A 27341-nucleotide genomic window follows, 5' to 3' on the forward strand; every position below is an offset into this window, starting at 1 on the left:
TTGTTTTCTGAAACATCATCCTCCATTGCTTTTGGTGTGCTGTGACTCTGAAAGCTAGGGGTGTAAAAATGGATTTGAGAAATTGCTGTGCTGATCTGATAACTCCCTGGGAGTAGATATTGTGCCTGTTTGCATCAATGCCAGGTCAGCCCCATCCTTATGCCGTGGATTGGAATACTGATGTTATTGACATTGTGCTGGAGTAAGAAAGGGAAATCTGTTTATTTACTTCAGGCTTTATTAAAAGTCATTAATTAATAATAAACTATAAGCAGTATGAGCCAAGAGAGAATCTCTCATTCTTTTTTACTTTCTGATAGCCGTGTTGGGTTGCAGAGGAAATAAAATGTAAAAACATTATCTGATGGATCTGGTTTGGACTGTGTCCCCTTTGTTTATTCAGGGTTGCTGAGTATAAATTTGGTTTCCATTTTGAGAGGAGAAATTCACCACAGGGAAGGTGTTTTACTTAATCATAAATTCTCATTTTTCCTCTGAAAAATTATTTGGATGGAAAAAAATATTGAACAGTACTCAGAGAAACCCATTTGAAGATTATTTCCTTTTTTGTCTTACTCAAATTGCTGTCTTTCAAGCCTTTAAATGTCTGCATGACCTAATCTAAATGTGGACCCTTATTGTTGGGTCCGTAGGATTAAGAGGAATCAAGGACAGGTGCAGCAAGTTGCATGGGGACTTCTGGTTTGTTGCAGTGGCTCTTATTCCCCGGGGACAGAAATAACCCTCCTGATCATTTCATATGTATGTGTAAATCACAGCTGCCAGTACTTTGCATTGTTTGTATACAAAAATACATAAATGCAAAATGTTGATAGCCATGATTTAAAACATTTTTGGAAGACTTTTGTTTTATTGAATTTGTGGCTGTAGTGAGTGTGTGCATGTGTGTGCCAGAATATTAGGTGCATATAGAATATATTTTGTTTATATTTCTGTAGTTAAAACAGAACCAATGAACAGCAGTGAGATTGCTACTACTACCACCACAGACGGGTCTTTAGACAATTTCTCAGGATCAGGTAAGGAAAAAACAAACATTTAAAGCTCAACATTTTTTTCATTCGCTATTTTCTTATCCCATGTGGTGTAAACCTGTGCACAGCTGTTAAAAAGCCTTGTGCACTTTACAGTTTATGCCTCTTTCTCTTCATCTGATGCAGACAGTGTAAGTCAATAGGCGTTTTCCCCAAGTAGGGAGAATTACAGCATCAGGCTGATTAATGTCCATTGGTGTCTTCAGTGGGAGTTTCACTGGGGAGTATTCTGACCCAGAGTAATTACTGTTTTGTTTTCTTGAGTAAACATACCTGCCTCTGTGATTAGTGTTGCAATTGAGGGGTAGGTCTTCCTCATTTATTATAATTTATTATTATCAAGGTATGCGTTCTTTTGTCAGGCTTTTTTTTTTTTTCTTTCTGGAAGCCAAACACAGCTTTTAACATACAGGAGACAAACACTGTGAGAAAAATCCTAGTATGTCTGCATGGTTTTGCATACCTATGGGTTAACTGTGGTATTTCCAGCAGATCGTTTTTTATGGCACAAATCAAATAAAAAAGGATCTATGCCATGTCGTGGGATTATATTTTCAGAGTAGCAAAATTCCACGTCTTGCAACCAGTCAGGCTCCAAGTAGGTGACTTTTTTTCTGGTCTTGTCACATCCTCCATTTTCTGCACATGCTGTTGAGTATGAAAGTATCAAACTTGAATGCCAAAAAGTTTCTGGAATATTTTAGATCTCTGAAAGAAGAAAAGCTAGTGTGTTTAATAGTAGCTTCGTATGTCTGTGGTGGTCTGACTAAAGGTCAGACTGTAGTATTTGATATATCTGCAGCCTTATGGGCCACAGGAAAGAAAAATTTATCAGGTGTGGAAGGTATGGAAAGAGATTCCCGGCTTCCCTCCATGTTTCGCAAGTGCTCCTGGAGTGTAAAGATGATGGATTTTCCCTGTAGTTGGCCAGGAAAAGGGTAGCTGGCGAAGGGTAATTATCCGTGCCTTGTTTATTTCCAAGTACTTAGCAATAGGGCCTGTTGTTTCTCTGGCTGTCTGATTTTACAGTAGTCTCATAACCTGCCGCTGACCCCTTCCTGGCAGAGGCTTCAAAACCCACCTTGGGACGTAGAGAAGAAGTGGCACCCAAATGGTAACCAGAGAGGGAAGAGCTCCCGAACATAACCCCTAGAGCAGAGCATGCCAGCACATCTGCCACGCTCTCAGCAGCACCCAAAAATACCGAAAGAAATTGGTATGGATTGGCTTAAAGCTCTGTGTTAACAGTGGCTGGGCTGCAGGGGAGAAGCTCACTATTTAGCCTTCTAGGCTTCATTGTTTCACTAAGAACATTTGCACATTGGACGTCTTTATGCAATGCTGACTGTTTTGACAGTCTGAAAGCATTTTAGAAAGCAGATAAGATGGGGCAAAAGAGAAGGAAGTGTAATATGTTAATACATCATCTGTATTATGGATTATTAAAAAAAAAAGAAGCATGTGCTCTGAAGCTGGCCATATGTTTTCAATCGAGGCATGCATAAAGCTCCTTCATAAAATGTAGATCTTAAAAATTCTAAAAGTTAATAAAATGTTGCACTTGAGATATCAACAATCCTTTGAAAATATGAAGGGAAATGTTTCCATTCGGAAATAAGTTGTTTGCATTGAAAATGTTGTCTGTGTGTGAGCAAAGAATAGACTATTGCTCAGGAGTTGTACAAAGGGGTAATTTAGTATTTGAGATTTGTAATCAAGATTTTAATGTTAAGCATTCTTGCATAGTTCCTGATAAAATATTATTTTCTATCTAAGGTATCAGTGATACTTGAATTTAATTAAAATCTTGTTAATACTATGAAATTCTATTAGGAAAAATAATATTTATCTTTGGTGTGTGTATTTACACTTCTGTGTGCTTTCTTTTCTCCTTGGTGCAGCAATTGGAAGCAGTGGTTTCAGCCCAAGACAAACACACCAGTTCTCCCCACCACAGATTTACCCTTCCAAGTATGATATCTTTTAAAAATAATAATAGTCGTAATAATAATAATAACTGAAATTGGCAGATTTTAACCTCATTTAAAAAAATAATTGGGTCCATCTGTTAAGTCATAATTTAAACTGCAGCAGCTTCTGGGGAAAAAATATTATTTTTAAATGCTAAGAATGTATTTGAAAAATATTTGGAAAGTTCTTATTTTACTTATTCTTTTATTATTGATTTCTTATTGTTGTTTTGTCTTTGAGATGTTCTGTTGTTTAGCACAGGCTATAATTATGTGTTAATGAAGTAGCGGGATTATAATAAGGCTAAAAATAAGTACACAAATGCCTGTCTAATGCAGTGTCTGTCCTATTTTCTGTCATTTGTAATCAATAGCAGACCATACCCACATATTCTTCCTACCCCTTCTTCACAAACGATGGCTGCATATGGGCAGACACAGTTTACAACAGGGATGCAACAAGCTACAGCTTATGCCACTTACCCCCAGCCAGGCCAGCCCTATGGAATCCCTTCATATGGTAAGAAATCACATACGTGTTATTTTATTCTTGAGTTAAATGTTTTTTAGATCAAGATTATGTGATCCTTACATTACTGCTTAGTGGGACAGCTGTGCTCTCTAGTGTCTCTTGTGAAAGACTGGTAATTTCCCCATTGGAGAGAGTAATGCTTATTTTATATATTAAAGAGCTAAGAAGCTACTCAGGAAGATGACTCTGTTTTGGAATCAAGGGGAGAGATTCATTAGGATTTTAATGATGATGTGATGTTAAAAAAAAAGAAATGGGAAAAGAGGTTTAGGGACTTCCTTTACGCAGGCACAGTTCCTGGTGACTTGCTGAGGAGCTCTGCTGTCCAGCAATACAGTAGGGTACATTGGTACATAAAGCACTGAATATCAGCTGATCCAGGTTACTGAAACCCAGATGAACCAGTGAAGCTGTGCTGATTTTCATCAGGTGAAAAACTGATTTAAAAAGACCCCCTCAAAAGATAAAATAAATCTGACTTCCAGTTGTTTTGAAACTCCCTGGAGGTGAAAATTGAGGTAAATCACCACTAAAGCCCTGTCTGCTTGATGAAGGAGATAGCACTAAGTAGAAAGATTTCCAAAAAAATTTAATTTAAAAACAAGTGGCTGTGGGTGAGACCATTTTGCTGCCAGACTGTCTGCTGGCAGACCACAGAGCAGCTCAGCAGCAAGGATGCATTATTAGAAAATAGGTCTTATATTCCTCTGGTGGAACATATTAAAAATATACAATCCACATGCTTTTAGCAGTATATTTTGTAAAGCTACATTCAGGTAATGTAAGTTTTATACCAAAAGAACAGAACTTACAATACAAGCTGTACCCCTAAAAATCATTAAAACTTTCCAAGTGCAAAACTGGTGGATCATCATAAAATCTGCAGTGGAAACCAAGGGGTCTCAAGTATATCCTACAGCAGGCTATTGCGAACAGTAGGTACAAGAAATAGATTGTTATTCTCCCTTACTTTAAAAAAAGTGTTTCATTAGTATATCATGATAATTACAATCCAAGGAAACATTCTTTCTGTGGCTACAGCCTTGATTATTTACTGCCAAAAGTATGGTTAGAAACATGAATTGTGTGTTTCAGTTTCACTTCAAATCCACATATTTTAGATTCAGAAAATACTTTAAGGATATTCAAACTACATTTGCAAGGCTACAAAAAGTGGAGATTCTTGCCGACCCCCCCACCCACAAGTTCATGCTGCTGCTGAGAGCCTCTCTGCTCTTTCCCACTGGATCAGGGGGTGTGATAACAGGCAACTGCTTTCCCCACCACGGTTTTCTTGACCTCTTTCTCCTGTGGACACCTCATGCTCATACTTGTCTGGCTATGGTGGCTTGGGTAGCTCAAACAGTGAATTTTTGGTTTTTGCTTGGTTCCTCTGGATGAAATCCTGACCTCACTGAAGTCAACTACAAAATTCCCACTGACTTCAGCAAGGCCTTGATTTCAAGATTTCAGTACTTGAGTTCAGCTGTCTTGCTGTCATCTGAGCTATAATTGAGAGTTGCTTTACTTGGCAACTGCTCACCAGGGGTTAACATGCCTGCCTCCTCTTTGGTTTTGTTTTGCTTTCTTGCCCAGTCCATTCCTGTGCCTAGGACCTCAGGTAATTTTTGCCTAACTTTTTACATTGCAGAGCTGATTTTGCCCACTGAAACCCCTAGCTCCTAAGCTAAGTGGATTTTAACATGTTTTGTTGTTTTCAGACTGTGCTTCATGACTGGGTCTAGGGTGCTCCCTGCTGATGTACTTTATATGAGTAATATTTAAAAGTAAATAGCTATTAAAAAGTTTTGGGACCTAACACCATATATATTTTTGTATAGTTAAGGTACATCATACAATCCATGCTCCCAAAATAAATTACATGGGGAACACTGGAATGCTCATTTGCCACAGTCAAGCCTGTTTAGAGCCAAAATTCTTGTCTCTGGTCTGAATCTTAGACCCCATGTTCCATCTGCCTCTCCTTTCTCTCATCTAGGGAGAAAGCTTCCAGCAGGTATAAAGAGAGGAGGCTTATGACATATGTGAAAGGAAAAACTGAGTTGGAGCGGGGAACTTCTTTCTTTTTCTTTCTTTACTCTGGAACTCACTGGAAGAGAAAATATTCATGAATTCCCCTATCAACCTTCCTCAAGTTTTCTCTCTAGGGCAGAGTTTGGAAAGATGCTGTCTCGAATGCTCCTCTAGCCTTTTCATTTTTCCACTCCCCCAGCTCCACTGTGGTGCAGCCATGCAGGCAGGAAGGGGGGTGGAGGGGAATGCCACTGACAGCTGCCTCCCAGGGGCTCCTGGCTCTGGTTCATCTGCAAAGCCCCTGAGGAGGCTGGAGAATTTCCTGAAGCTCCTTCTTCCTGCCTGCTCCGGTACCAGCATCTAGCAAAAGCTTCACTTACCAACTTTTTTCTTCTCAGATTTTGGCAGTCCCCTTATGTTTTCTCACTGTCCCTTTCCACATCCTTGCATAAATTAGACTTGGGAGAAGAAGAAGGGGGCATCAGGGTATGATGAGTGAAGGCCTTCTGGATGAGAGCAGGTGGGAAGAGTAAGTCCCAGGAGATAAAAGGCTCTTCATAGCATGGAGGTTTGCAGAAGGGCATGTTGATGCCAAGTTTTCTTCACTCAGTGGCATTGCCTTTGATTGTCTCCTCCCGCTTTGTCTGAGATGGAGAGTTGAATCAGGCTGTTAAAACTGGACTAGAAGTTTAATGCTTGATTTAGTTAAACTTTCTCTAAGTAATATTTAATCAGCATTTCAGAAGTCCTTAAGCAGAGAACAAATAGAGTTCATTGATACCAAAACATCCATAGCAGGAGTTTCCCCTTGGAAACAAGGTGTCAGATTCGTCACTGGGATTGTTTAATTGTAACATGAAACAGAAGAAGCAAGCAAACAGGGTCAGTCTGGCAGTTAGCAGGTCTGGCAGAAGGAATTAAGGGTAATTAATGACAGCAGTTGAAAAATAATGATTTAAATGGCAGAAGAAAACATGCTGCCAATTGTACATAGGGAGATATTGAAGCTCTGCAAACACAGCGACTTCTCAGACCTCTACCTTCAAGCACTGAATATTGTTTAAAAAAAAAAAAAGAAAAAAAAATCCAACCAGGAAATGGACATAGGTTAACAGTAATTTTCAAAGGAATGTTACTAATTCACACTTAGTTAATTCAGTTCAAATAACGGTGGTTTCTGAACAATGAGGTATCACTGAATGCCACAGTGAAACCTAAGAGTATTGTATTACTTTTCCATTGCTTTGGCTATAATTATTTTTAAATGGTAGTTCATGTTGGGACAACCTTATAATTAAAACTAAGAGACAGAGGCTGAATTGTGTGTGTTTCCTCAGTGTTTCACTTGCTGATATTTACTTGCTTGTTGCCTTACAAATTAGGGGAAGAATCACTGAAGTTGGGAGGCAAGTGGTTCATTTAATCGGACTTTGGATTCTTTTATTGCAAAATTTGGAAATGAGAGGGTAGTGTGATGTGTAATGGATTTCCCTGTCAGTGCAGATTAATGACTCTCTGCTATGTTTTTCCCAGTTTGGGAGATTGCTTCAGGAATAGTTCCTCTCTATTAGGTGTTTATTTGTTAAAAGACTGAATGCCTCCTATAGTGTTTAATTAGCTTTGAAAATCATTGTTATACTTAATACTGCTAGTTCTCTTTATCCACTTCCAGTTCCTTAGAAGGCCTTTGCACTCACAGCCACGTAATTTTCATGAAGGAATATTACACAATGCAAATCTCAGTTATGTCAGTAATGGGTAGATGGCAGGAGGCCTTGGCTATGCTATGCTTCATTAAAATCTTATAAAGTTGCTGATCTACCTCTGTGAAATATCATGAATATATGGAAAAGTTAGCCTCTGGCAGGAAAGGAAAAAAGGAATAATGCAACTTCCTGTTCATGTATAAATTTCTTTTGCAGTTATTGGAAACACGGTTTTGAATTTAACCTCTCCCTGGTGAACTTCAGTTTTATGTGTGCTTTTAGACTGCCGTTACCCTGTTCATTTGTGTATGTTCTTGATATTTGTTCTCTCATGCATGCAATAATACTTATATGTTAATAATGCTATTAATCAAGTGATTTTATTTTCCATCCCTGTTTGAATATGAACAAATAGATTTGCTGTCACTAACTGATTTAGGTGCATTGTGGGCAGGCATCAAGACAGAAGGTGGATTGGCACAGTCACAGTCACCTGGACAGACAGGATTTCTAAGCTACGGTGCCAGTTTTAGCACACCTCAACCTGGACAGGCTCCCTATAGCTACCAAATGCAAGGTCTGTATAAAAAGATATTACCATTAAGTATATGTAGTTAATATGATGCTTGGGGTTTTTTTCCCTTGTTTCTTTACATTCCTAGGATAAAAGTGAATGTTTGCTTGAGCACTTCGGATGTTATTGCAGTTGGAGTTGCAATGATGGTTGCCTTTACTGAGAGCAGCGACAGGCCAGCTCTCAGTAATTTCAAAGATCACTCACTTCATTAATTTTGAAATAGTGAAGTGTTGTAGTGTTATTACAGTAAAAATGGATCTCCGAATAGTAATAGTTCAACAAATGAATGTGACAAAGCAAGTCCTGGAAAACGTGTCAGGATTATGAATTTAGGAAGTGCCAAATATAATTTGACACCTGAGTGTGTTTGGGGAGGGAGAGGAAGATAAAAATACTTACTGCAGCTGTGGAGGTAGCTAAGTAATGATTGAAGTCTGTCTCTTTGAAGTCTATTTAAAAGCTGTAAGCCTCTGTATGTGCAGGCTATTATTATCAATTATATTTTGTAGCCTTACTTGCCTGTTTAGTTTACTTAATATCTTTTCACCTTGTTCTCCCAATTCCTTTTTCCCCTTCTGTATCGGGAAGTTACTGGGTGTGCCTGTTTCTGGATTTCCACCATTTTAAGGGATATTTAAAAAAAATCTTTGTTTACTACAAATAGCTAATTTTGGGTGTCCTGCTGCAGGACTTTTCACCCCTGCATTTGGCAGTTGAAATCAGGTGTATTTCAGATTTTAGGACTGTTGAAATACATGATCGCTCACAGAATCAGACCGCATTTTTTTAAAAGTTTGGTGCTTCTCTTTATTATTATCATGTTCCATTTAGACTATGCACCATCACGTAAATGCTGCATGATATGTCTTGAGGCAGAAATGCTTTCAGAAACCAAATGAATGAGGTTTTGCTTTTGCTACATGGCTTTAGAGGTATATTGATTCAGTTCTGTGCTCATATAGAAGGGAGATATTTTTTGCTTGGGTTTATTTGGGGTTTTTTTAATCCCTTTTTGAACTACATGTTGAGTAGTTCTGTAGGGCAGAAGCTACCATCTGACATCTGAAGTATTGCCTACTTGTACTGTGTTCTGTCAAGTGAGAGGAAGATAGTATGAGTAGTATGCAAACTTTCATCTACATGCTGAGTAGTGGTGATCTACCTATCAGTGTACATATAACCATAATCAGGTTATTGGTTTTGCTTTCTGCAGATAGCCGCACTCAAAAAACTAAACACATATATCCCCCTGTAAAACACTACCTGTCTGTAGGACAGAGCTAAGAATGCTTGCCAGGAGCAGCAGCTATGAGGAGCTCCTGAATCAACATTCCAGCTTTTAAGGAACTGGTAATTCATGGTTGTGAGAAAATAGAGTTATTGAAAAAATCATGTCTATGTTGCCTATAATTTCTACTGCAGTAGTGCCTTCATGCCATAGTCATGTATCAGGATCTTGTGCCAATTTATACAGCCAAATTAAAATATAGTTCCCACAGAAGTTGGAGGCTAAAATAAAACACATGGGCTAAGAAAGTCTAATGTAACAATAAAGCTGACACTGGTTAGGCATAATACACAGTCGTCACCCCATACTGGTTATCTAGCAGCTCCAAAGGGGGGGGGGTGGGGGGTGGGGGGTGTAAGATACAGAGCAGAGGGATGTCAATAAGAAGTGATTTTAGGAAGGACAATGAAGTAGTTTTGCATATGTGTGTGGGAAACTCATTTGATGGAGGGAGGAAAGGGCAAGCAGCATGGGATAATGTGAAAGTGTGCTTGTTAGAAAATTTAAGTGAATTCTGGTATTAGTAGAGCAAAACTAGGGCTTGGTCAATGGACTACATAGAGGTCTGTCATAAAGGTTGTTGCTTTGTTTTCCACAATATGCAAAACGTGTATACGACTGGAATTGTCAAGGTCATGAAAGGGTGGCAGTTGTCAAGAAATGGAACAATAAGATCTTGGAAAGCATTTCAGCAAAGATCTAAAAATATTCTGCAAAAGAAATGTGTTAAAGATGACCCAGTTGTGAAGCTCTAATGAGAGAAGGGTCAGAGGCATTGATTTCACAACAGTCTTGTCTACAGGGTTGTGAGAGGAGGGGGTCTGAGCCTGAGTTCTGCTCCAGCTGTGCTGTGCTTAGGCTGAGAACTCCCCTCCCATGAAAGGCAGCAGAACTGTGCTTGGCTAGAAGAGACACAGTCTCAGAGTCTCTGTGGTGGCTGTGTCATTTTTGTTGTGCTCAGAAACAGCATGTCTTGTGCATGAGGGAAGGATTGGTCTCCTATGGAAATCTTAGAGGCCATAGGTGTGGAAATAAGGAGAATATTTCAAATTAAAAACTTGGCAGAGTTGTTAGAAGCTAAGTAGAAAGTAATCACATTGCTGAACTTCTTGCAGTTGAATGTTGACAGTATATATCTATACTGTACATGAGAATATATATCCTTTTAATGTTTTAATTGGGCTAAATTTTGAATTTGAAACAACTTTAAATTAACTTAATTCTTCCATTGGATTGAACAGATGTTAAAAGTAAACAGGAACATTTGTTTCCCTTTCCTCATTCAGTTTTGGAAGGAGAACCTCTTCATAGTTTCAACTATTATTTAAGGACAAAATTGATTCTCTTGACAGAAGACGGGGGTAGTGCTGCTGCTGTTCGCTGTTCAGTTGTTTGTGCAGAAACCTCCAGAGGGAAATGAGTTTATTCTCCCTTTCCCCTCTAGCACTAGATGGGCAGGCTGCAGCCTCAGCCTTGTCACAGCCTGCAATAGCTGTTCTTCATCTCCCGCATGCGGCTGCTGAGCTGCTAAATGGGGATAATGGATCCCACAACCTCCTTCACAACCAAGCCTTACATGACAGTGCGCCTGCGGCCCTGCTGGCGTTCCTGCCTGCAGTAAAGGGGATTTCCTAGCAGCCTTGCAGTTGCCATGGCTGTGCTTCCTGAGTGGGGTTACCTTGTGCTCCAAAGCCTAAGAGTTCTTCAGGTTCCTCTCCCTGGGGTGGATGTCTCCCTGCAATGTAAAGACGCTTCCTCGCAGTGCGTGTGCAGCCAATTAAACCCAGTGCTTTTTCTGACCCTGCTAAAATTACATTGTGATTAGTCACGAAACAATAGCGGAGGGAAAGACTGCCAACTTCTGAAAATGATGAGGAAAATTGCTGCCTGTGACTCCTTGCTAAGGTTATTCTGGTAATTGGATTTTTGTTTGTTACAAATTTGTAATTCCTATAAAAGGGGGTGTGGAGGGGAGAGGGTGGGAAGAGGACCTAGGTGGTTCTGCCACCCCATCTTCACACTCCCTCCCCCTTACTTTAGTATGTTCCTTAAGCTGTTTTTCATATAAGTTGCCTCATAGATGTTGAAAGACCACTTACATGACTAATGGCTGTGGGAATGGGCCGTTGTTCCTATATTGGCAGAGTTGTAAGGATTGCTCAGGGAGGATAAATGAAGTGGGGAAGGGCTTGGGAAAATGCCAATAGATGATCTTCAGTTGCAACTCTCTTCTTGGGTATCCTTTGATTGTGATAGAAGTGTGGCTTTTACCCTGCACCCACCACTGGAAAGGTACTAGACCTCTGATGAGCACCAGTGTTGTTTTAGTTACCACGACTGTGATGTTTGAGAATATACTAACCAATTGGTTTGGGAATTCTACCATAAAAAAGTAAACGTTAAGGTATTCAGTTATTATTATACAGTATAAAAATATTGTGCTGGATGGCTAAGCAGTTACTAGGACAACAAGGGGGAGTTTGCCAAGGATTTTTAAACACTGTAAGTAAATGGAAGAAACCTTGAGCTTAAATAGCCCATCTGGCCATCTTAGGCTTTCCCAGGAGAGCTGCACTAAACTTCTGCTGCATACATTGTACCCTGATGATAGACATACCCCATGGCAAGGAGTCTGAGCTAGAAAAGCAAATGGACTCTTGTGGCAAATACCCAAGGGAGAACCGCATCCCGCGCCTCGCAGAAGCAAGGGGGCAAGCCCTGCGCCCTGGTCCCAGCAGGGTCCAGCCATCTTCCGACACTGACTAGGATTCCCAGCTTTAATGTGAGTCTGCACTCTTTGCAAAATAGACCTTTGACCTGCAATTTACAGCTTTTATCACATTTTAAAGCTATGTAGCTGGCCAACATGGGGCAATAAATCTTGTGCGTTTTGTAGAGGTTCTTATTTTTGTGTTTGTTCAGCTAAGGCAGGACAGCAGCCCTATGCTGTGCTGTGGCTGAGTATTTAAAAAACAAATGGCAAAATTGGAGTATTTTAAAAACAGCTTTAGGCCAGTAGTTCTGGGTGGCCCACAGAGCTGTTTCTGAGAAACGTGCTTCTTGTTTGTTACGGTCTAGGAGACCCCTACCCCTCCTCCATAGGAGCCAGTGCTGACCATGAGATGAAAGAGAGATCTGCATGTTAGTATGTGTGTGTCTTTGTGTGAGAGGGAGAGATGCTGGCTGGCATGTAATTACTTTTCTCATTTGCTCTTGCAAATTATTTGCCAAACTTTCTGTGGAAAGATAACGTATTCCTCAAAAAAAGTTGGGATTTTTTGTTAGTTTTTTATTTCTTCTTACAAGAGGCCTTTTATATCTTTCTAGAATGGCTCAAACCGTGCACCTATAATACCTGTGTTTGAATGCATTAGTGCGTCACTCAGAAATAACTACAGAAATAGACACAGTGACTTACATTCTTCCAGCCAAAGCACTATTAGAAATAAAATAGTATTTCAAAGTTTTGCAATTTAAAATATTTTTCAGCTGTATTTTGGCTCTGGGGTTTGTTATAATAAAAAATAACATCTGTTTTCCAATTTTAAATTAAACTTAAAACATGTTTTTCTCATTAGTACTGTTTATCTGTACTATCTGCTAAACTTGGATGTCAACTCTTCTGCTGAAGTAATCTTATTTTAGTTCACAGGATTAGTGGCATCTATCAACAATCACAGAGCTTTTGCACTAAGAGCAAATACAAGGGAAATGTTTACAGTCATTATCACATGTTAAGTTTAAGCTTCATCTTTTGCTCCCACTGCTGTTGGACTTCACATCTCCTACTTTTAGGCTTAACTTCTATGTGGTTTTAGTATCTTTTGCAATCAAAGCATTTAAATATTTTTCCTTTTGACTTCTTATGTCTAGAATAACTATTGGTTTGGGGTTTTTTGTTTAAAAATGTAAATAGCTCACAAATACCCTTGAGGGGTTGTACAAAGCATGCAGCCCTGCCTGCATTCCTAACTGTTTGGAGCTGCAAGAAAAGTCACTTTTTTCCAGTGAGTAGCCACTGTATAGGATTTGGTTGTTAATTGGGTCATGTTGGGGATATCAGAGGATCAGTGCATCTGCACCTAGCTCCCTGTTGATTTCCATCCCTTCTTGCCTCCTCTGCTCACCTGCAAGCTTTTGCTCCCAAGGTCTGAGTATATCTTTGCACCGAGGCAGGTTTCAGTGGTGAGGGAGGCTGTACACAACCTGTGCGCTGGTGCTCTCCCGCTGGACGAGTTCAGTAGGTTGCCTCATTACAGACTTTCTGGTAGCTTATGTAGCTTCACCCTGTGCATCCATATGTCTCAGCTGGTGGTTGTGTCACTCCCAGGTTATAACCAGCAAGGGAAAAACAGCTGAAAGGGGGTTGCTGCCCTTTTAGTGGAACAGCTTCTCAGGTTAGGTATTAAACAAGAGCCCCATCTGTCTATTTTTGGTGGCTCATGAAGGGGCAGGGGAGGGGGAGGGAGGTGAAGGTGGTAATTCAGTCCCTGGGCTAAATTCAATCTATCTTGGGTCTCCCTTCTCAGAGAGGTACTTTTTTCCCTTGTGTCATGCCCAGTAGACTCTATCAAAAAAGGAAAAGGTTTGCAGCCAAAGGCTGTCTATGATCGATTAGTGAGTCCTAATGGCTTGGCAGTCTTGCTGAGCTCAGGAGCAGGGAGCTGTGGCTTTTGCTGTTCTTGTGAGGAGCAAAGGACACAATTCTCATAGGTGGTAGGAGAAGTCGACCCAGTGGGCTTCAGTGAGGGGAGATGGCATTCTCAAGACAAGGCTCACAGTTACTGTTCAACAGAAGCAGAAAGTAAAGAAACCCTCATTACTTCCAGTGATGGGTATTATTTTGAGGGTTGGGATAGCCTAATAATCAGATCTGAGATGGCTCCAAATTCCTGTCTAAATTTCAAGTTTCTCTTTATGTTGCAGTAATGAAGCACAGGGTATAGCAGCGATGAATTATCACTTTCCATATATTAACATGTTACAGAGATGTTGACAACCAAATCGGTCAACATATGGGAAAAATTACAAATATGCCATATCCTTATGATATAATCACATGATGGAAGTTATTTTCTGATACAGTGTTTTAGTAATTCACATAATTTTTCATTTCATTTCAGGCAGCAGTTTTACAACATCATCAGGAATATATGCAGGAAATAATTCACTCACAAATTCTACTGGATTTAATAGTTCACAGCAGGTAAATTTGTAAATATGAGTTGAGGAAACTTAAAATTCTCAAACACTGAAAAAATGAAGCCCTTAAAAAGCTTTTTGAAAGAAATTAACATCCTTCCAAGTTAAACCAATGTTTATAAATGTTTTTCTTCAATTTGTCATCTTCCAGTAGGAGAACTAATTGTCTGGGGTTGATGTTCTTACATATGTACCTTCCACAATGTATCTAATAAACTCTTTGCATGAGAAAATTGCATGTAATTTAGATTTCATTTTTATGCCTCACAGTTTTGTGACCTACAGCATCTAGTCCAGGAAGCATACGTGCTGAAAGTCTGACATGTGTTTGTAGTTATATTTTGGAATTTGTACTAAAAAGTAGCAAACCTTTGATGGACTATTCAGTTGCTTTTTTTTTCCCATTCTTGCAGGAATATCCCTCTTATCCCAGTTTTGGCCAGGGCCAATATGCACAGTATTATAATAGCTCACCATATCCTTCACATTACATGACAAACAGTAACACCAGCCCAACAACACCCTCCACAAATGCAACATACCAGCTTCAAGAACCACCATCTGGCATCACCAGTCAAGCGGTTACAGATCCTGCAGCAGGTAATTACATAGATTTTATGGTCCCTATGAGGCACGTTTTTGTAAGTTAAAAGGGGATTGAATTGGATTTTTTTTTTGGTCGTTGATTTTTTTTTTATTATTATTTCTTAATCCTGAGCCTGTGGCACATCTTGCACAAATTCTAACAGAAAATAGACTAAAGAAAAACCAGGATCAGTACCAGTTTTAAAGCTTGTGTGAAATACAAATTGGTTGTATGTTTTTGTATAATACTTGTGTTAAAAATTGCAAGATATGGGAAAGTCTTTACACTAAACTGAAACGCGGTGCTTTTAAGCTCTATTGTTATTAAGATAAACTCCTTTGATTTTTCCTAAGTAAGACTGAAATCAGGCAGCCTTCAGACCAGAGCTCAACTGTCCACTTGAAAGAGAACTTTTGTGCTTTTCACTTTCAGGGGATATAATAATGCTTGTAATAGGGAGTTGAAATGGCACAAGTGTTTCCATTTTGAGGAAAGATTTTCAGTGGTTTGTCCTTTTTCCCAGTCATTTTACCTTTCTTGCTGGAATTTGGCAGTCCTTTACAAGTTGAGATATTTTTTGAACATTTATGCCAAACTGCTCCAGCTGGTTTTGGAAATGAGGGATGAAAAATACTTTTCCCATTATTGAAAAAACCCATTTTTTAATGGTTCAAGCATGTCAGTAGTTAGTAGATGGCAGAAGTTTGAAATCTGTCAGAGAGAAAATCCAATGTTGCAGATATGTTTTTCAGTAATGCGGTAAAAAACAGCTATGATTTGGCAAGTTATCAGGAGGTTTTGAAGCTTTGTTGGGGAAGGTTGTTTTCAGTTTTCTTAATGTACTTGATGGGACCAGTCTTGCATGTGCAATGTGAGTTTAAATTGCGACTCTTGTTTTTTTGCATGTTTATGCCTAAAGAAAATGTATACAGTGTTCTCTTTTGACACATGTGCTGAAAGTAAGTAGGGAAAGAAAATACAGTTGGTGCATGTGTTTATATGCAGAAGATCACATGCGTGTGCAATGTATTTGAGAAATGAATATTTCTAAATATATAAATGAATATTGATGTGCAGCTTTTAGAATATGTGGATGCATATGGGTGTCTACATAATTACTCTGCTTTTCACTTTGTTGTTAACTTCTTCTTTTGTTTGTTTTCTTGTGGGTTTGTTTGCTTTTCAAGTTGGAAGCACTAAGTTCCTCTTACCCTCAAAACCAAATGGGATCAAGTTTTAGCTTTTATGAAGATACTGAAGTTGAATTGTTGTATCATCTGGGTCTTGATCTTTTGCAAAATCTCCATGTATATTTTTTAAAAGTAGTTGATACTTGCTAAAAGCAACAGTAAACACACATACAAATAAGAGAAGGTGCATTTTTCCCAAGCTCAAACTGAATGGCTTAAAGGCTGCTTTCCAGTTTAGTTTTCTGTGCTCTGTAAGCCTGGACAAAACTTTTCTATCAGTTCCTTTTAAATAAATTTATTTTTTCCTTCAAATCTTCCACACTCTTACTAACAAAGTTTTGTCTAAACATTTGAAAGAGCTAGGTAGGCACCTAAGAATTTGTCTTGCACTAAGCCCTCTTCTAGTTTATGCTTTCATGTATTGAAAGCTGTACATCCATGGTTCTCTTCCTTAGCCATTGCTTCGACATGTCCTCCTCTGGCACTGCTGGGACAGTTGGCTCTTTCCCTGAGATATTTATGTCAATGGTTTAACAGCTCTGAAAAAGTTAATTCAAATAGTTTGAAAATAAGAATTCAATGTGGCTATGGGGTTATCTTGAGCTGGCTGCTTGTACTGCAGGCAGGGACTCTTTTGGGAAAGTACCTGCTGTGGGCCACTCTTTATTAGAAGGAAGCCATCTCTCTGTTCCCCTTCACCAGCGAGGTTGCAGTTGGCAGAAGGTATAGGGCTACACCTAGATTTCTCCATTTATGTGTTTGTCTTTATGCATTGAAGTTAGGATCATGCCCATTTAGACTCTTCCTGTATTGAGTACAGAAGGATGAGTACCTCTATTTAGTGTTCAGTTTAACTACAGCCTTAATTCTGCCTGCTGTTTCCCCTTGGACAGTGTAAATTTTTTTACTTTCTTCTTGCTGAGGGGTATTGCAAAGCCTCAGTTGGGCTCATACACAGTATGCTTGGAAGACAAAGCAAGGTTGGGGTCAAAGCAAAGAGAGGAAGGGAATTATGGTGGAGTGGGGACAAATGAAAGGCATATTAGAGAGAAGGAAATTCATAGTTGTGTCAAAAACATGGGGCAAAGGTGCAAATTAACCAAATTTTAATTACAAGTAGTCAAATTTCTGTAGGGTGTTTTGCCACATCTGGGCAAATTACGCTGCTGATTCTCTGCCACAAGAGGAACTTTGCATGAGGGATGATCAGGAGCAGTGCAGAGCCATCGTATTAGGCTACTGTACCCATCAGGATTGGCTCCAGCTGCTGAATTGCAGCTGTTCTTACTTGGATGTTCATATCCCTGCATATCTTCTATATTTAAAAACCTCTTGTAATCCATGTTGTTCTGAACTATGCCAGGACAAGCACAGAAGAACCTTCAGAGTTTACAGAGGCACCAGAAAAATTTGACAGATATAGGTGGTTCCTATGAATTTGAGCCAGTAAGTGAAGCAGAAGAGTCTGGTAAGAAACATTTGAAAAGAAAAAATTAGGTGCTCTTGTAACATTTTTAGTAGTTTTGCAGACTTAAAAAGTTCAAATAATGCCACTTTAAAAATGTTTAATTCTTGTCTAAATATAAAATAATCCTCTTATGGTTTCCCACAGTTCCAGCTACATAGGCAAGTTTTTGTCATGCAATCCAGGACATCCAGGGATTCTTGCAGAAGAAGCTAAGATTTTCCATGCTCAGTGTTTCTTCTTTCTCTTCCCTTTGTGGATCTGAAAAATTTATTGTAACTTAGTCTGACAAAACTTTTTGATTGGGCAGAGGTTGATAGTCTCAGTTTCCATAAAACAGACATACAAATTAATGTTATTTTTCTCATTAATAGAAGGCTGCACTTTTCCTAGTGACATAATGAGAAAATTATTAAACAGAAAAAAAGTCAGTATGATATTTTAATTTTTTAATGTGCTTTGCTTCAGATTTCATCGGAAATTTTGTTTCAATTCAAAAATAAGAATTTTTGAAGTTTGGTTTTGGTTTGTTTTCCACTTGTAGGATTCTATCATTTACTTTAGAGAAGACAATGTTTTTCATCAGAATAATAGTGGAATCTTAGGTTCCTTCTTTGATGAGCTTTCAGTCCATACATGAATAGATATTCCAGGTATGAACAGTAAGTTGCCAATTTTTGTGAGCTATATTATGTAAAAGAAGAAATAATAATTAAAATTATAAAAAATAAGAAAGTAGACTAGTGAGCAAAAATTCATTCTCACTTCCAATATTTCAATTCACTGAAGCAGGTTCAGAGTGAACAAAAGGAAATATTTCTTTATGTTGCCTCTAGGTAAGCCGTGCAGCTCCTTGCTGCAGGATGTTGTGGATGCAAAAAGTTTATGCCAGTTCAAGCACTGCCTAGACAATCTCAAAGGCTGGATTTACATAGATACCAGTGCCAACTCAATAAATTCCTGACATTAAAAAATCACTGGAGACAGTGGATGATTTAGCACTCTGCATAGGTGTCCTTTTTATGCTCTCTCAACTAGTCACCTGCTGTTGGCCAGTACTGAAATTTATCCTGGACAGAAGGAGTTTTGCGCCCAGTCCATTCTGCCGACCCTGATGTTCTAAAAGAATCAGAGGAACGTTCATAATTTCTTAGCGTTAAAATAGAAAAGGACTACTTTTTCAAAAACTTTATTAATTTTCTCTTGAAGTATGTCAATTCCATCATGACAGCTGGAAAAAAAATCTTGATTTGTGCAGATTTTTGTTTAGAAATTCAGTCAGCAGACTTGAATTTATCCTTTTGTTTCATAAGATGCTGTATTTATAATTTATTAAGCAGTGTTTCTCACAAGAGAGACTTGCATTGTTCTTGAGATTTGATCTCTTTTAATTTTCTTGGTTTCTGCAATAAGTATGTTTAAAATATTACTGGAAGAGAATTTTTTATATTACTCATATACTTCACAATGCAGATTAAAAACCCCACAAGGACCATGCTAGCCAAAAAAAATTGTTCTCAGCCATGGGTCACCATTTTGCTCTTAAAGACTAAACTTCTTTTTCCTTGAACACTATATCACATGTAATATTGCAAAAGGCAAAGCCACTTTTACAGTTACTCCTTATCATATTTCATAACAATAAATTAGACCTAACATTGAAAGGTGGAGAAAAAAAAATCAACCACTGCAGGGCTTATTAATATAGTTTTTGCCATACATAACTAAGGTATACTGTTATATGTTAGATATACTGTTAGTATGATATTTTGTCATTATTTTGAGTATACAGTCCTGAATCAAAAAGTCACCTAAGCCTTGAAATAAATAGGTATTTTTGCCAATATTTTTAACAGACTGTTGGGAGTTTCTGCTTATAATAATATGCTTGTGGTCCTGTATAGACAGACACTGAATTCGTTTTTCCTGCGAAGATTTTGACATTTTGTCAAAACAGCACTAAAGACATCCATCTATGATCCTGTCAGCAGGCATTGTTGTGCTTCTTGAAATATTTACTTAGCACTTTTACTTACTACTAATGGTGTAGTCATACTATTTTTATGGGAATGTAAAGAAAAAATAAATCTTAAAATACCTAAGTTATTCTGCTGCATTGCTTAATCATGGGCCAGGTTTATGTAAGCACTAAAGGAATAAGTTTGCATAGTGCTCATGGAATTTTGTGTTTAGCTTTATTTATGTAAAAGTAAACTTTATGCAAAAGTAAGAAAATCACAGCATGACACTGACATATTCAAACTACTTGTATCTTATATTTTTATTTTGGCATACCGGAGTTGAAATAACACTGGCCTGAGTACCTAAGGTCTTTATTCAAACTTAAGTATAAGACTTGAGGGGAAACCATTGCTCTTGGCACAATCTAAATAGAAAATATTTCTACATATCTACTTGAACAGACATTTGACTATACTGGTCATGTTCAGCCCATCTCATCCATATGATTTACATTGTTACATGAGATATGATTAATTTGCTAATATGTGTTTACTCTGTTTTGCATACTCCTTCAGCATAATATGGAAAAAGTCTGTTGAAATTTGCAATGCCTTTGTCATCAGCAAGAGCTCTACCCGCCACTCACCAGTTGGATTTACCTAGAAACAGACTTGATCTGGGGATTTCTGGGGTAGCTAGTTTTCCCCAGATTTGTCATTTGATACTGCTGCTGTATAGTACATTGAAATCTATAGTAAGAAAATTCAGTAATTACTTAGGGGGGAATTCCATAACATATGAAAAGGAATTACAGAATATAGTGTTGCAAACGGTATATCTGTAGCTTTGTTGTCTATTCATAAGTAATCAAAGTATTTTTGAGATGATTAAAAATTGCCCACTGTGACAAAAGCGTTGAAACTGCCTGTGATAATGTAACAGGGAATCATATGCTTACAAAATATGTCAAGTTGCAATAATACAGTGCCTTGTAGCACAAGGGGAAGTCTGCTACAGTATAGTTTGTGTATTTTAGGTAAACCAGATTGTAAACATGTTTTAATCCTCGCAGTTATGTGTAGTTTTTGTCTGTCTTGGTGTTACCGTACACTACAGGGATACCACCAGGGGTCAGGAGCAAGAGGTACCAGTCACACCTGGCAAAGGAGGCATAAAATTATAGAATCTGGACTCAAAATGTTTTTCTGATGATTGGGTCTGTTATGTTTGGTCAAGGTTTGAGGAAGTTGCTCAGAGTGTGTGAAGCAGAAACAAGCGGTGCTATTTATTGTTTGCCTGGGGCAGAGTGCAGAAAGGTGTCATAGCAGAGAGATAAAAAATTCTGTGGTTTTTAATGAATATTGAAAAATAACTGTTGCTACATTAATTTTGTGAAGGCATAGGCAACACACAGAAATGGCTGTAGTGGTCCTGACTGATGGATCTACATGCCCTGTACGCTATCAGCAGACAGCTCAGGAGCAGGCTAAGTTTGGATAAGACTTGCCCTAAGCACTTTTCCAGTTTCCAGATATTTTCATCTCACGTGATTTCCAAAGCTGATGTTTATATGTTTGTATGTTGCATTAGCATTTTAATTTGGAGCAGGAGTCTTGATGCAAAGCTTTGGCTCAGCAGAGTGGTCCAGGAGCACCTGGCTGGAGTCCTTCCAATCAAAACTGGCCTCTAAGACAGCTCCTAATTGTTCCAGTCCCTATTAGGGATGATCAGGAGACTAGATAAGGCTGGACCTCCACTGAAATGGCTTCCCAGAAACAGGCAGTGAAGTCTGGGGTTGTTGCCACCATTTGTTCGGTCCTACAGAACCAACTTGCCAGTGTGGCAGGGCTGTAGCACTCCTGATGCTTCTCTTCTAGCGATGTCTTCAAGATCCTCTTGAACTTTTGTAATCCTTTGAAAGCCTGGCATTTTCTGGCAAAATGTACCACAATTCTTCTAGGTTTTATATGAGCTCTTCCTTGTTATGTTTAACCTGGATCCTGCCGGATTTCCTTTGGTGATCTTGCTGTAATAGTGGGACAAGCTGCAGAGAGCTCATTCTCACCCCCTTTTTCACTTACAGTTTTGTGGAGGGCTGGGTTTTGTCCTGTGCTTCCCGGGGTTTGTGATGCTCAAGAACAGGATTAAAAATAAATTCAGTGTTTTAGAAACAATAATTTCCCTTGTCTGAAACTACAATATATCTGGTACCATGAATCCAGATGAGGTTGAACAAATTGACCTCTTCCTATCAATGAATGTAGAATAATGGGTATAGCAATAACATGTTTTGTGGATATATAGCTTGACTTCAGCAAGGCTTTTGCTGCTCTGACAGTTAAACCTTTTCACTTAACAACTGATAACCAAACTAGGCTAAAGCAGAAACTACACCAGAATGATATAAACCTGTTTAGGAAACCATGTACAGAGAGAAGTTAGTGAGAGCTCACTGTTAAAATAGAAGGATGGCTACAGCAACATTCCTCAGTGTCTGCCTTGGGCCTAACACCAGACTGCTTTTTCATTAATCATTTAGATGACGGAACAGAATGCGTTTGCCTATTAAATATGTAGATGACACCATGCTGAGAGGGGCTGTGAGTTCTTTGGAGACAGGATGAGAACTCAAAAAATGGAGATGTGATCTGAATAGGAGCAGGTGTGAGGTATAGATTTAGGCAGGAATGATGAACTGCACAAATGTGGGATGGGGAATGTTGGCAGCTCCTTCCAGGCTTTACCTTTCCCTGTGAACTGCTCTGAGTACTACAGATATTAGTGGCACACTGAGTACCCTCAGCCGCTGTTGTTTATCTTGCTTCAGAATTTGTCAGGGCTTGGGGCTTGTGGAGGCTCAGGGCTCAGCTGGATACTGGATTCTTTAGTTAGGTTTCCTTATGAGGAAGCAGAGAACTGATAACCCAGCTGTGCACACAGAGCCTTAATCCAAAGAGTACATGCTATGGTTTCCCTTTACATACATGGAGAGAGTTTCTTGCACACGATGTCATGTTTTTCCCTATTGTTTTTTGTCATCTGTCACACTGTTCATAACTGACTGCTCTCCTGAGCAGGCTCAGAAGCTCCAGGTATTAGCAACACTGTGTATCCATGTGCAATATTTGGCCAGGTCTTTGAGAAATTACCACTTAGGTATTGTTTTCTCCTCAGAAGATGGCCTAGGGATCCTGAAACTAACATTTACTGAAAGTATTGTGAAAATAGAGATTGTCTTCTGCCAAGTGGTAGCCGGGGAGAGTAGACTGTGGGACCTGGGAAGTAAATCTTGCTCATGGGAAGTAAATCTTGCTGTGGGACATGGGAAGTAAATCTTTACATGGGAATTAAATACAACTTTGCTTTGTATTACAGTGTACAGTTTGGAGAGACTATAGAGAGCATTAATTACAACCTAGAAAGCAAGATCAACAGGGAGGGTTAACCTAGCAACAAAGAGTATCTAAGAACAGGCTTTGAATGCATGCAGGTACAATGAAGAGAATATTTTTGTCCTTCACTTTCACAGATTTAACTTATATTGCTTTAATGAATGCTGAAGTTATATGTTCTGTTTCTAGTGCCATGGCTGTTAAAACAGCAGAGTAAGTTTCCTGAAAAGCACTACAGTCAAATCTGAGAATGATGCAGGTGCAGTGGTCCAAAAAAGGGTGGGCTAAGGTGTTGCCCAGCCAACCTTGGGGTCCCAAAGTTGGGTTGGGAGTCGTTCTGTCAGGTGAGGGTCTAGCCTGTCCGGACAGATGGTTTGCACACTTGAGGGAGAGATAGAAATGAGCCTCCACTCAAACTTGTGGCCCTGTGTTTGAAATTTTGAATGCAGGATGCTTAAATTGAGGTGCTTCCAAAAATGGAAAGCTGGATGGCTCTTACAAACAGACTTTATTCCCTGCTCTCAACATGCTCTGCTTTGTGTGCTCACTCTTTTACATTTATCCGGTTTTATTCATCATGAAGTTTTCTTTATACGTTTTCCATGCTTTCTGTTCCCTGTTTCAGTCAGCATTATTATTGCTGTCTCAAATTTCATACTTAAACTTTTTAGGCATATCATTTCTGTGGGAAGAATTAAAAAAAATGGTATCTAAAACCCAATTGTAAAATCTTGTCAGGCATCAAGAGCAACCCTAATTTAAACTAGTCAATAGGAAATCCAATTTTTCATTACATCTGCATTTTAGAGCACATATTTGGAATATCATTGGGCAATATGCCAGTTGAAGAAATTCTGGTCTGTTTATTTACCTAGTTATAAATTATTTCAACGCTTTTGTGTGTTGTTTTCTTTCATGTTCCTTTTTTTTATGTTGGTTTTTGTTTGTTTTTGAGGGGTTTTTTTTTAAGGACTTTAATAATTAAATAATATATAGCAGATAAACTCATTTAAGTTTAAAAGATTAGGAAATTAGTACTAGTTGATTTATGATTTCTTATCTGTGTTTAAGTACAGTAGATGAAAGAGCAATCTGCATTCAAAATTTAAATAGTTTGGATACATATTCTGAAGAATACATTTTCATAGGAAAAATGCATATTATTGGAATGTATGTGATCTTCAACATTTAAACCTCTCTCTTTAGTTATGTAGATTGATGTGGCTGAGTGGTTTTTGTTGTTTGGCACATACACAGAATCACTCTTTTATGTATAGGTTGAGTCTCTTTTGAAGATTCTTTATTTTACCTTGAGTTATATCTTAACTTGTTATTCTGCTTTGCTTAATGTAGCCTGAGATACTTAGGTAAAAATCTAATGTGAAATATATAATATATACTGATTTCCTTGAAGCGTAGATTTAACTGCTGAACATGAGAATTTGAAGGCCTTTTCCTTTCATTCAGCACAAGCAACATTATTATTTTGAGTAATTGTGCATATATGGTGTTACACAGATGTCCAGAGTCTCCTTCTTAATCTAACCTTTGACCTCTACAGGATGTTATTTTTAGGAGAAAGAATCACTTGTGTGAGAAGTATACCTGTCTGTTTAAACTGGAATGCCACAGTCTAGGCTGATTAAAAAGAAAATTAATATTGATACAAATATCCACATCTACTGAACTCTAAACAGCAGTTAATTTTGGTGGAAGCAAGGACAGATGGCCTGGGAATAATACAGGGATGTTGTCTGTGAAGCTAGGGACCGGGTTAGGAAAGCTAAGGCCCAGTTAGAATTCTATGATTCTAATGTTAACTGAGAAGTGAAATTGATAAATACATTGTATCCTGAAAATTTCAGCTGCCTTTACAAAAATAAGGGTTGGTAAGTTTTTTTTTTAGGAAAAGAATCAACAGTAACCATCAAAATAAGTCTTTTCTCCGTGAACTTCAAATTGTGAAAGGAAGTCTTGAAAAGAGATTTTAAAATGTGTTGCATTTTTGAGGAGTATGGTACTTCTAGTTAAATGAATTAGGAAGGATAGTCTCTGCTCAGTGTCTTCTTTGTTAATGTTCAAGCACTTAACTGTTACTAGGTCTATAAACATTAAGAATAACAAAACATCTTCCAACTAGCATGTTTTTGGGAAAACTGTTGTTCCTGCATACATATATCATTGTTCTTTTTCACCTATTCAACTGTAAATATCTTTGTAAATAAATTTTGCTGAAGCCTGATAATTAGCCTGCAATATTGTTTATGAAGAATTGTATCTTGTCTGCAAGTTACACATTGGAAGAATTCAGTGTTGAGTAGGTCTTTGAAGAATACCATAAATTTATTCTTCATAGTTAATGCATATTTAAAACTTACTAATTGAACTTACCCTGGGAAAATAAGGACTCTATTTTATGCCATATTTAGAACTTCTATTAATCTGGCTCAAATATAGAGATGTAAGAAAACTACCTGAAACCAGGCAATTTGGAAAAGTTTAGTTTCTGTGTGTTTGGCGTTTTTTTTACACCTGGGTGCTTTTTTCTTACCAGCCACCACAGTGGTTATCTTAAATCATGTTCAGAAACTTAGAATTACACCAATGTTCTGTAAAAAAGAGCTGGTATACCTTAAAATTGTTTGTTTAGAGTTTAAGCTTCTCTATGAAGTGATACACTCTATGATTTGAAGGAATACACATAGAGTGATACACTCTATGACTTGAAGGAATGAAGCTTTTTTTTTACTTACTCCTTTTTATTTGTTTACTGAAATAGTTTATATCTCTGGTTTTACATATATCTTGATTGAATTAATTTCTGTATCAGTATTTCCAGTTATCATTGTAGATTTAACTATTTTAGTTAGGACTCTTTAGTGAACATCCTGGGTTTAGTGTCACATGTCACACAAAAACCAAGTTGAACATTTGTAAGTTTAAACTGGAAGTTAAAAATGTCGTTTCTTTACCACAGCAGAATATAGTACAATCCACAGTCCATCAACGCCCATTAAGGATTCAGATTCAGATAGATTGCGTCGTAGTTCAGATGGGAAATCACGTGGCCGTGGCAGAAGAAACAATAATCCTTCACCACCACCTGACTCTGATCTAGAGGTACATTATGTTAGATGTCTTTGACCTGTTACAGGCTGTATTTTTATTTTTTTTTTTTGCACAGTGAAGTAATATTTACACATAAAAAAAATAAGTAGCATTGGAACTTTCTTTTGTCTCAAAAATACTGGGAGTTTCTTTCCCTTTTTTGGGCAAAAAAGATATGAAAAGGCAAGCTTTTCCCATGTCAAAGGAAGGTTTGCACAATAGTGGGTTTTGTTCTCTCAAGCTATGTTCACATTCCTCCCAGTGGCTCATACTTTATGTCGAGAGCACATCTCCAATGATACACAACACCTATGAGTGTCCACACTGCATTACTTTTCCTTTCCAAAATCTTAGCCCATTTGTCATCACGGGAAATACAATCTCACCAGGAATTAAAATACTTCTATTTGAACACTTTATTTTTCAGTAAAATATCATTTTATCTGTGGTCAGAGGACAAATTTAAAACACATATTTTCCATTGGTTGTAATGAAAGAATTATTTACTGATGCCATAAATTCTTACACATGCAGCATCTAAGTTTGTAATTTTCATTCTTTAGGTGCCTAAAAATCCATTAAAAATGAACATGGATAGATTAAGGGGATTTAAGTACTTAGCAGCAATTTGATTTATTTTGGTTTTAGAGGTAATTTCCAAGAGCAGTTATATTAACTTTGTTTTATAAGACTTGCAGAAATACAGAATTCAGACTCCAAAGATTTAATTTTCAGAGGCCTCTCTTCTTTTATTTCTATTTCTATCTCACATCTGGCATTAAAGTAATGCATTGTACAATCTCATTTTCTGTGTGTATTTGAAATAGCTATAATTCTATTCTAAAAAGTATAATTTGATATAATAGCAGCTGTAGTACAAAGCTAACAGATTGTATTACCTTATTCTGGAAAAAACTTGTTAGTTTAAAAAAAAAGATGGGGAAACTAAGGTTTTAATACATAACCATTTCAATACAGTTTTCTCATTTGTGCACTTACTGATTCAAATTTTAACTTTCCATTTCAAGTATTGGCTTCACAGAAGAACACATTGATTTGATTCTCTTTTTACAGAGAGTATTCATTTGGGATTTGGATGAGACAATCATCATTTTCCATTCCTTGCTTACAGGGTCCTACGCTAACAGATATGGAAGGGTGAGTGTCAAGAAAATGATGGAATTTCTCAATGATATTTGCTGGTTTACAGTTGATGCACAAAGAAACAGAACATTAGTTGATTTTCTAGAAACAAACCGGTACTGGTGTTTCAA

At 38.0% G+C, this 27341-nt stretch overlaps 1 protein-coding gene across 1 annotated transcript in view; it reads left to right on the plus strand.

The window, feature by feature from the left end:
- EYA1 (EYA transcriptional coactivator and phosphatase 1) overlaps positions 1-27341 on the plus strand; it is an 82353-nt gene that overhangs the window by 12426 nt on the left and 42586 nt on the right. Inside the window, exons 3-10 of the mRNA XM_031050584.2 lie at positions 960-1040; positions 2957-3026; positions 3400-3545; positions 7737-7874; positions 14286-14368; positions 14778-14964; positions 25937-26079; positions 27142-27225. Of these exons, the coding sequence (XP_030906444.1) occupies positions 960-1040; positions 2957-3026; positions 3400-3545; positions 7737-7874; positions 14286-14368; positions 14778-14964; positions 25937-26079; positions 27142-27225 (932 nt within the window). The remainder of the gene's footprint in view (positions 1-959; positions 1041-2956; positions 3027-3399; positions 3546-7736; positions 7875-14285; positions 14369-14777; positions 14965-25936; positions 26080-27141; positions 27226-27341) is intronic.

Source organism: Melopsittacus undulatus, chromosome 1 (genome assembly GCF_012275295.1).
Source record: "Melopsittacus undulatus isolate bMelUnd1 chromosome 1, bMelUnd1.mat.Z, whole genome shotgun sequence".
NCBI classification, from domain to species: Eukaryota; Metazoa; Chordata; class Aves; order Psittaciformes; family Psittaculidae; genus Melopsittacus; species Melopsittacus undulatus.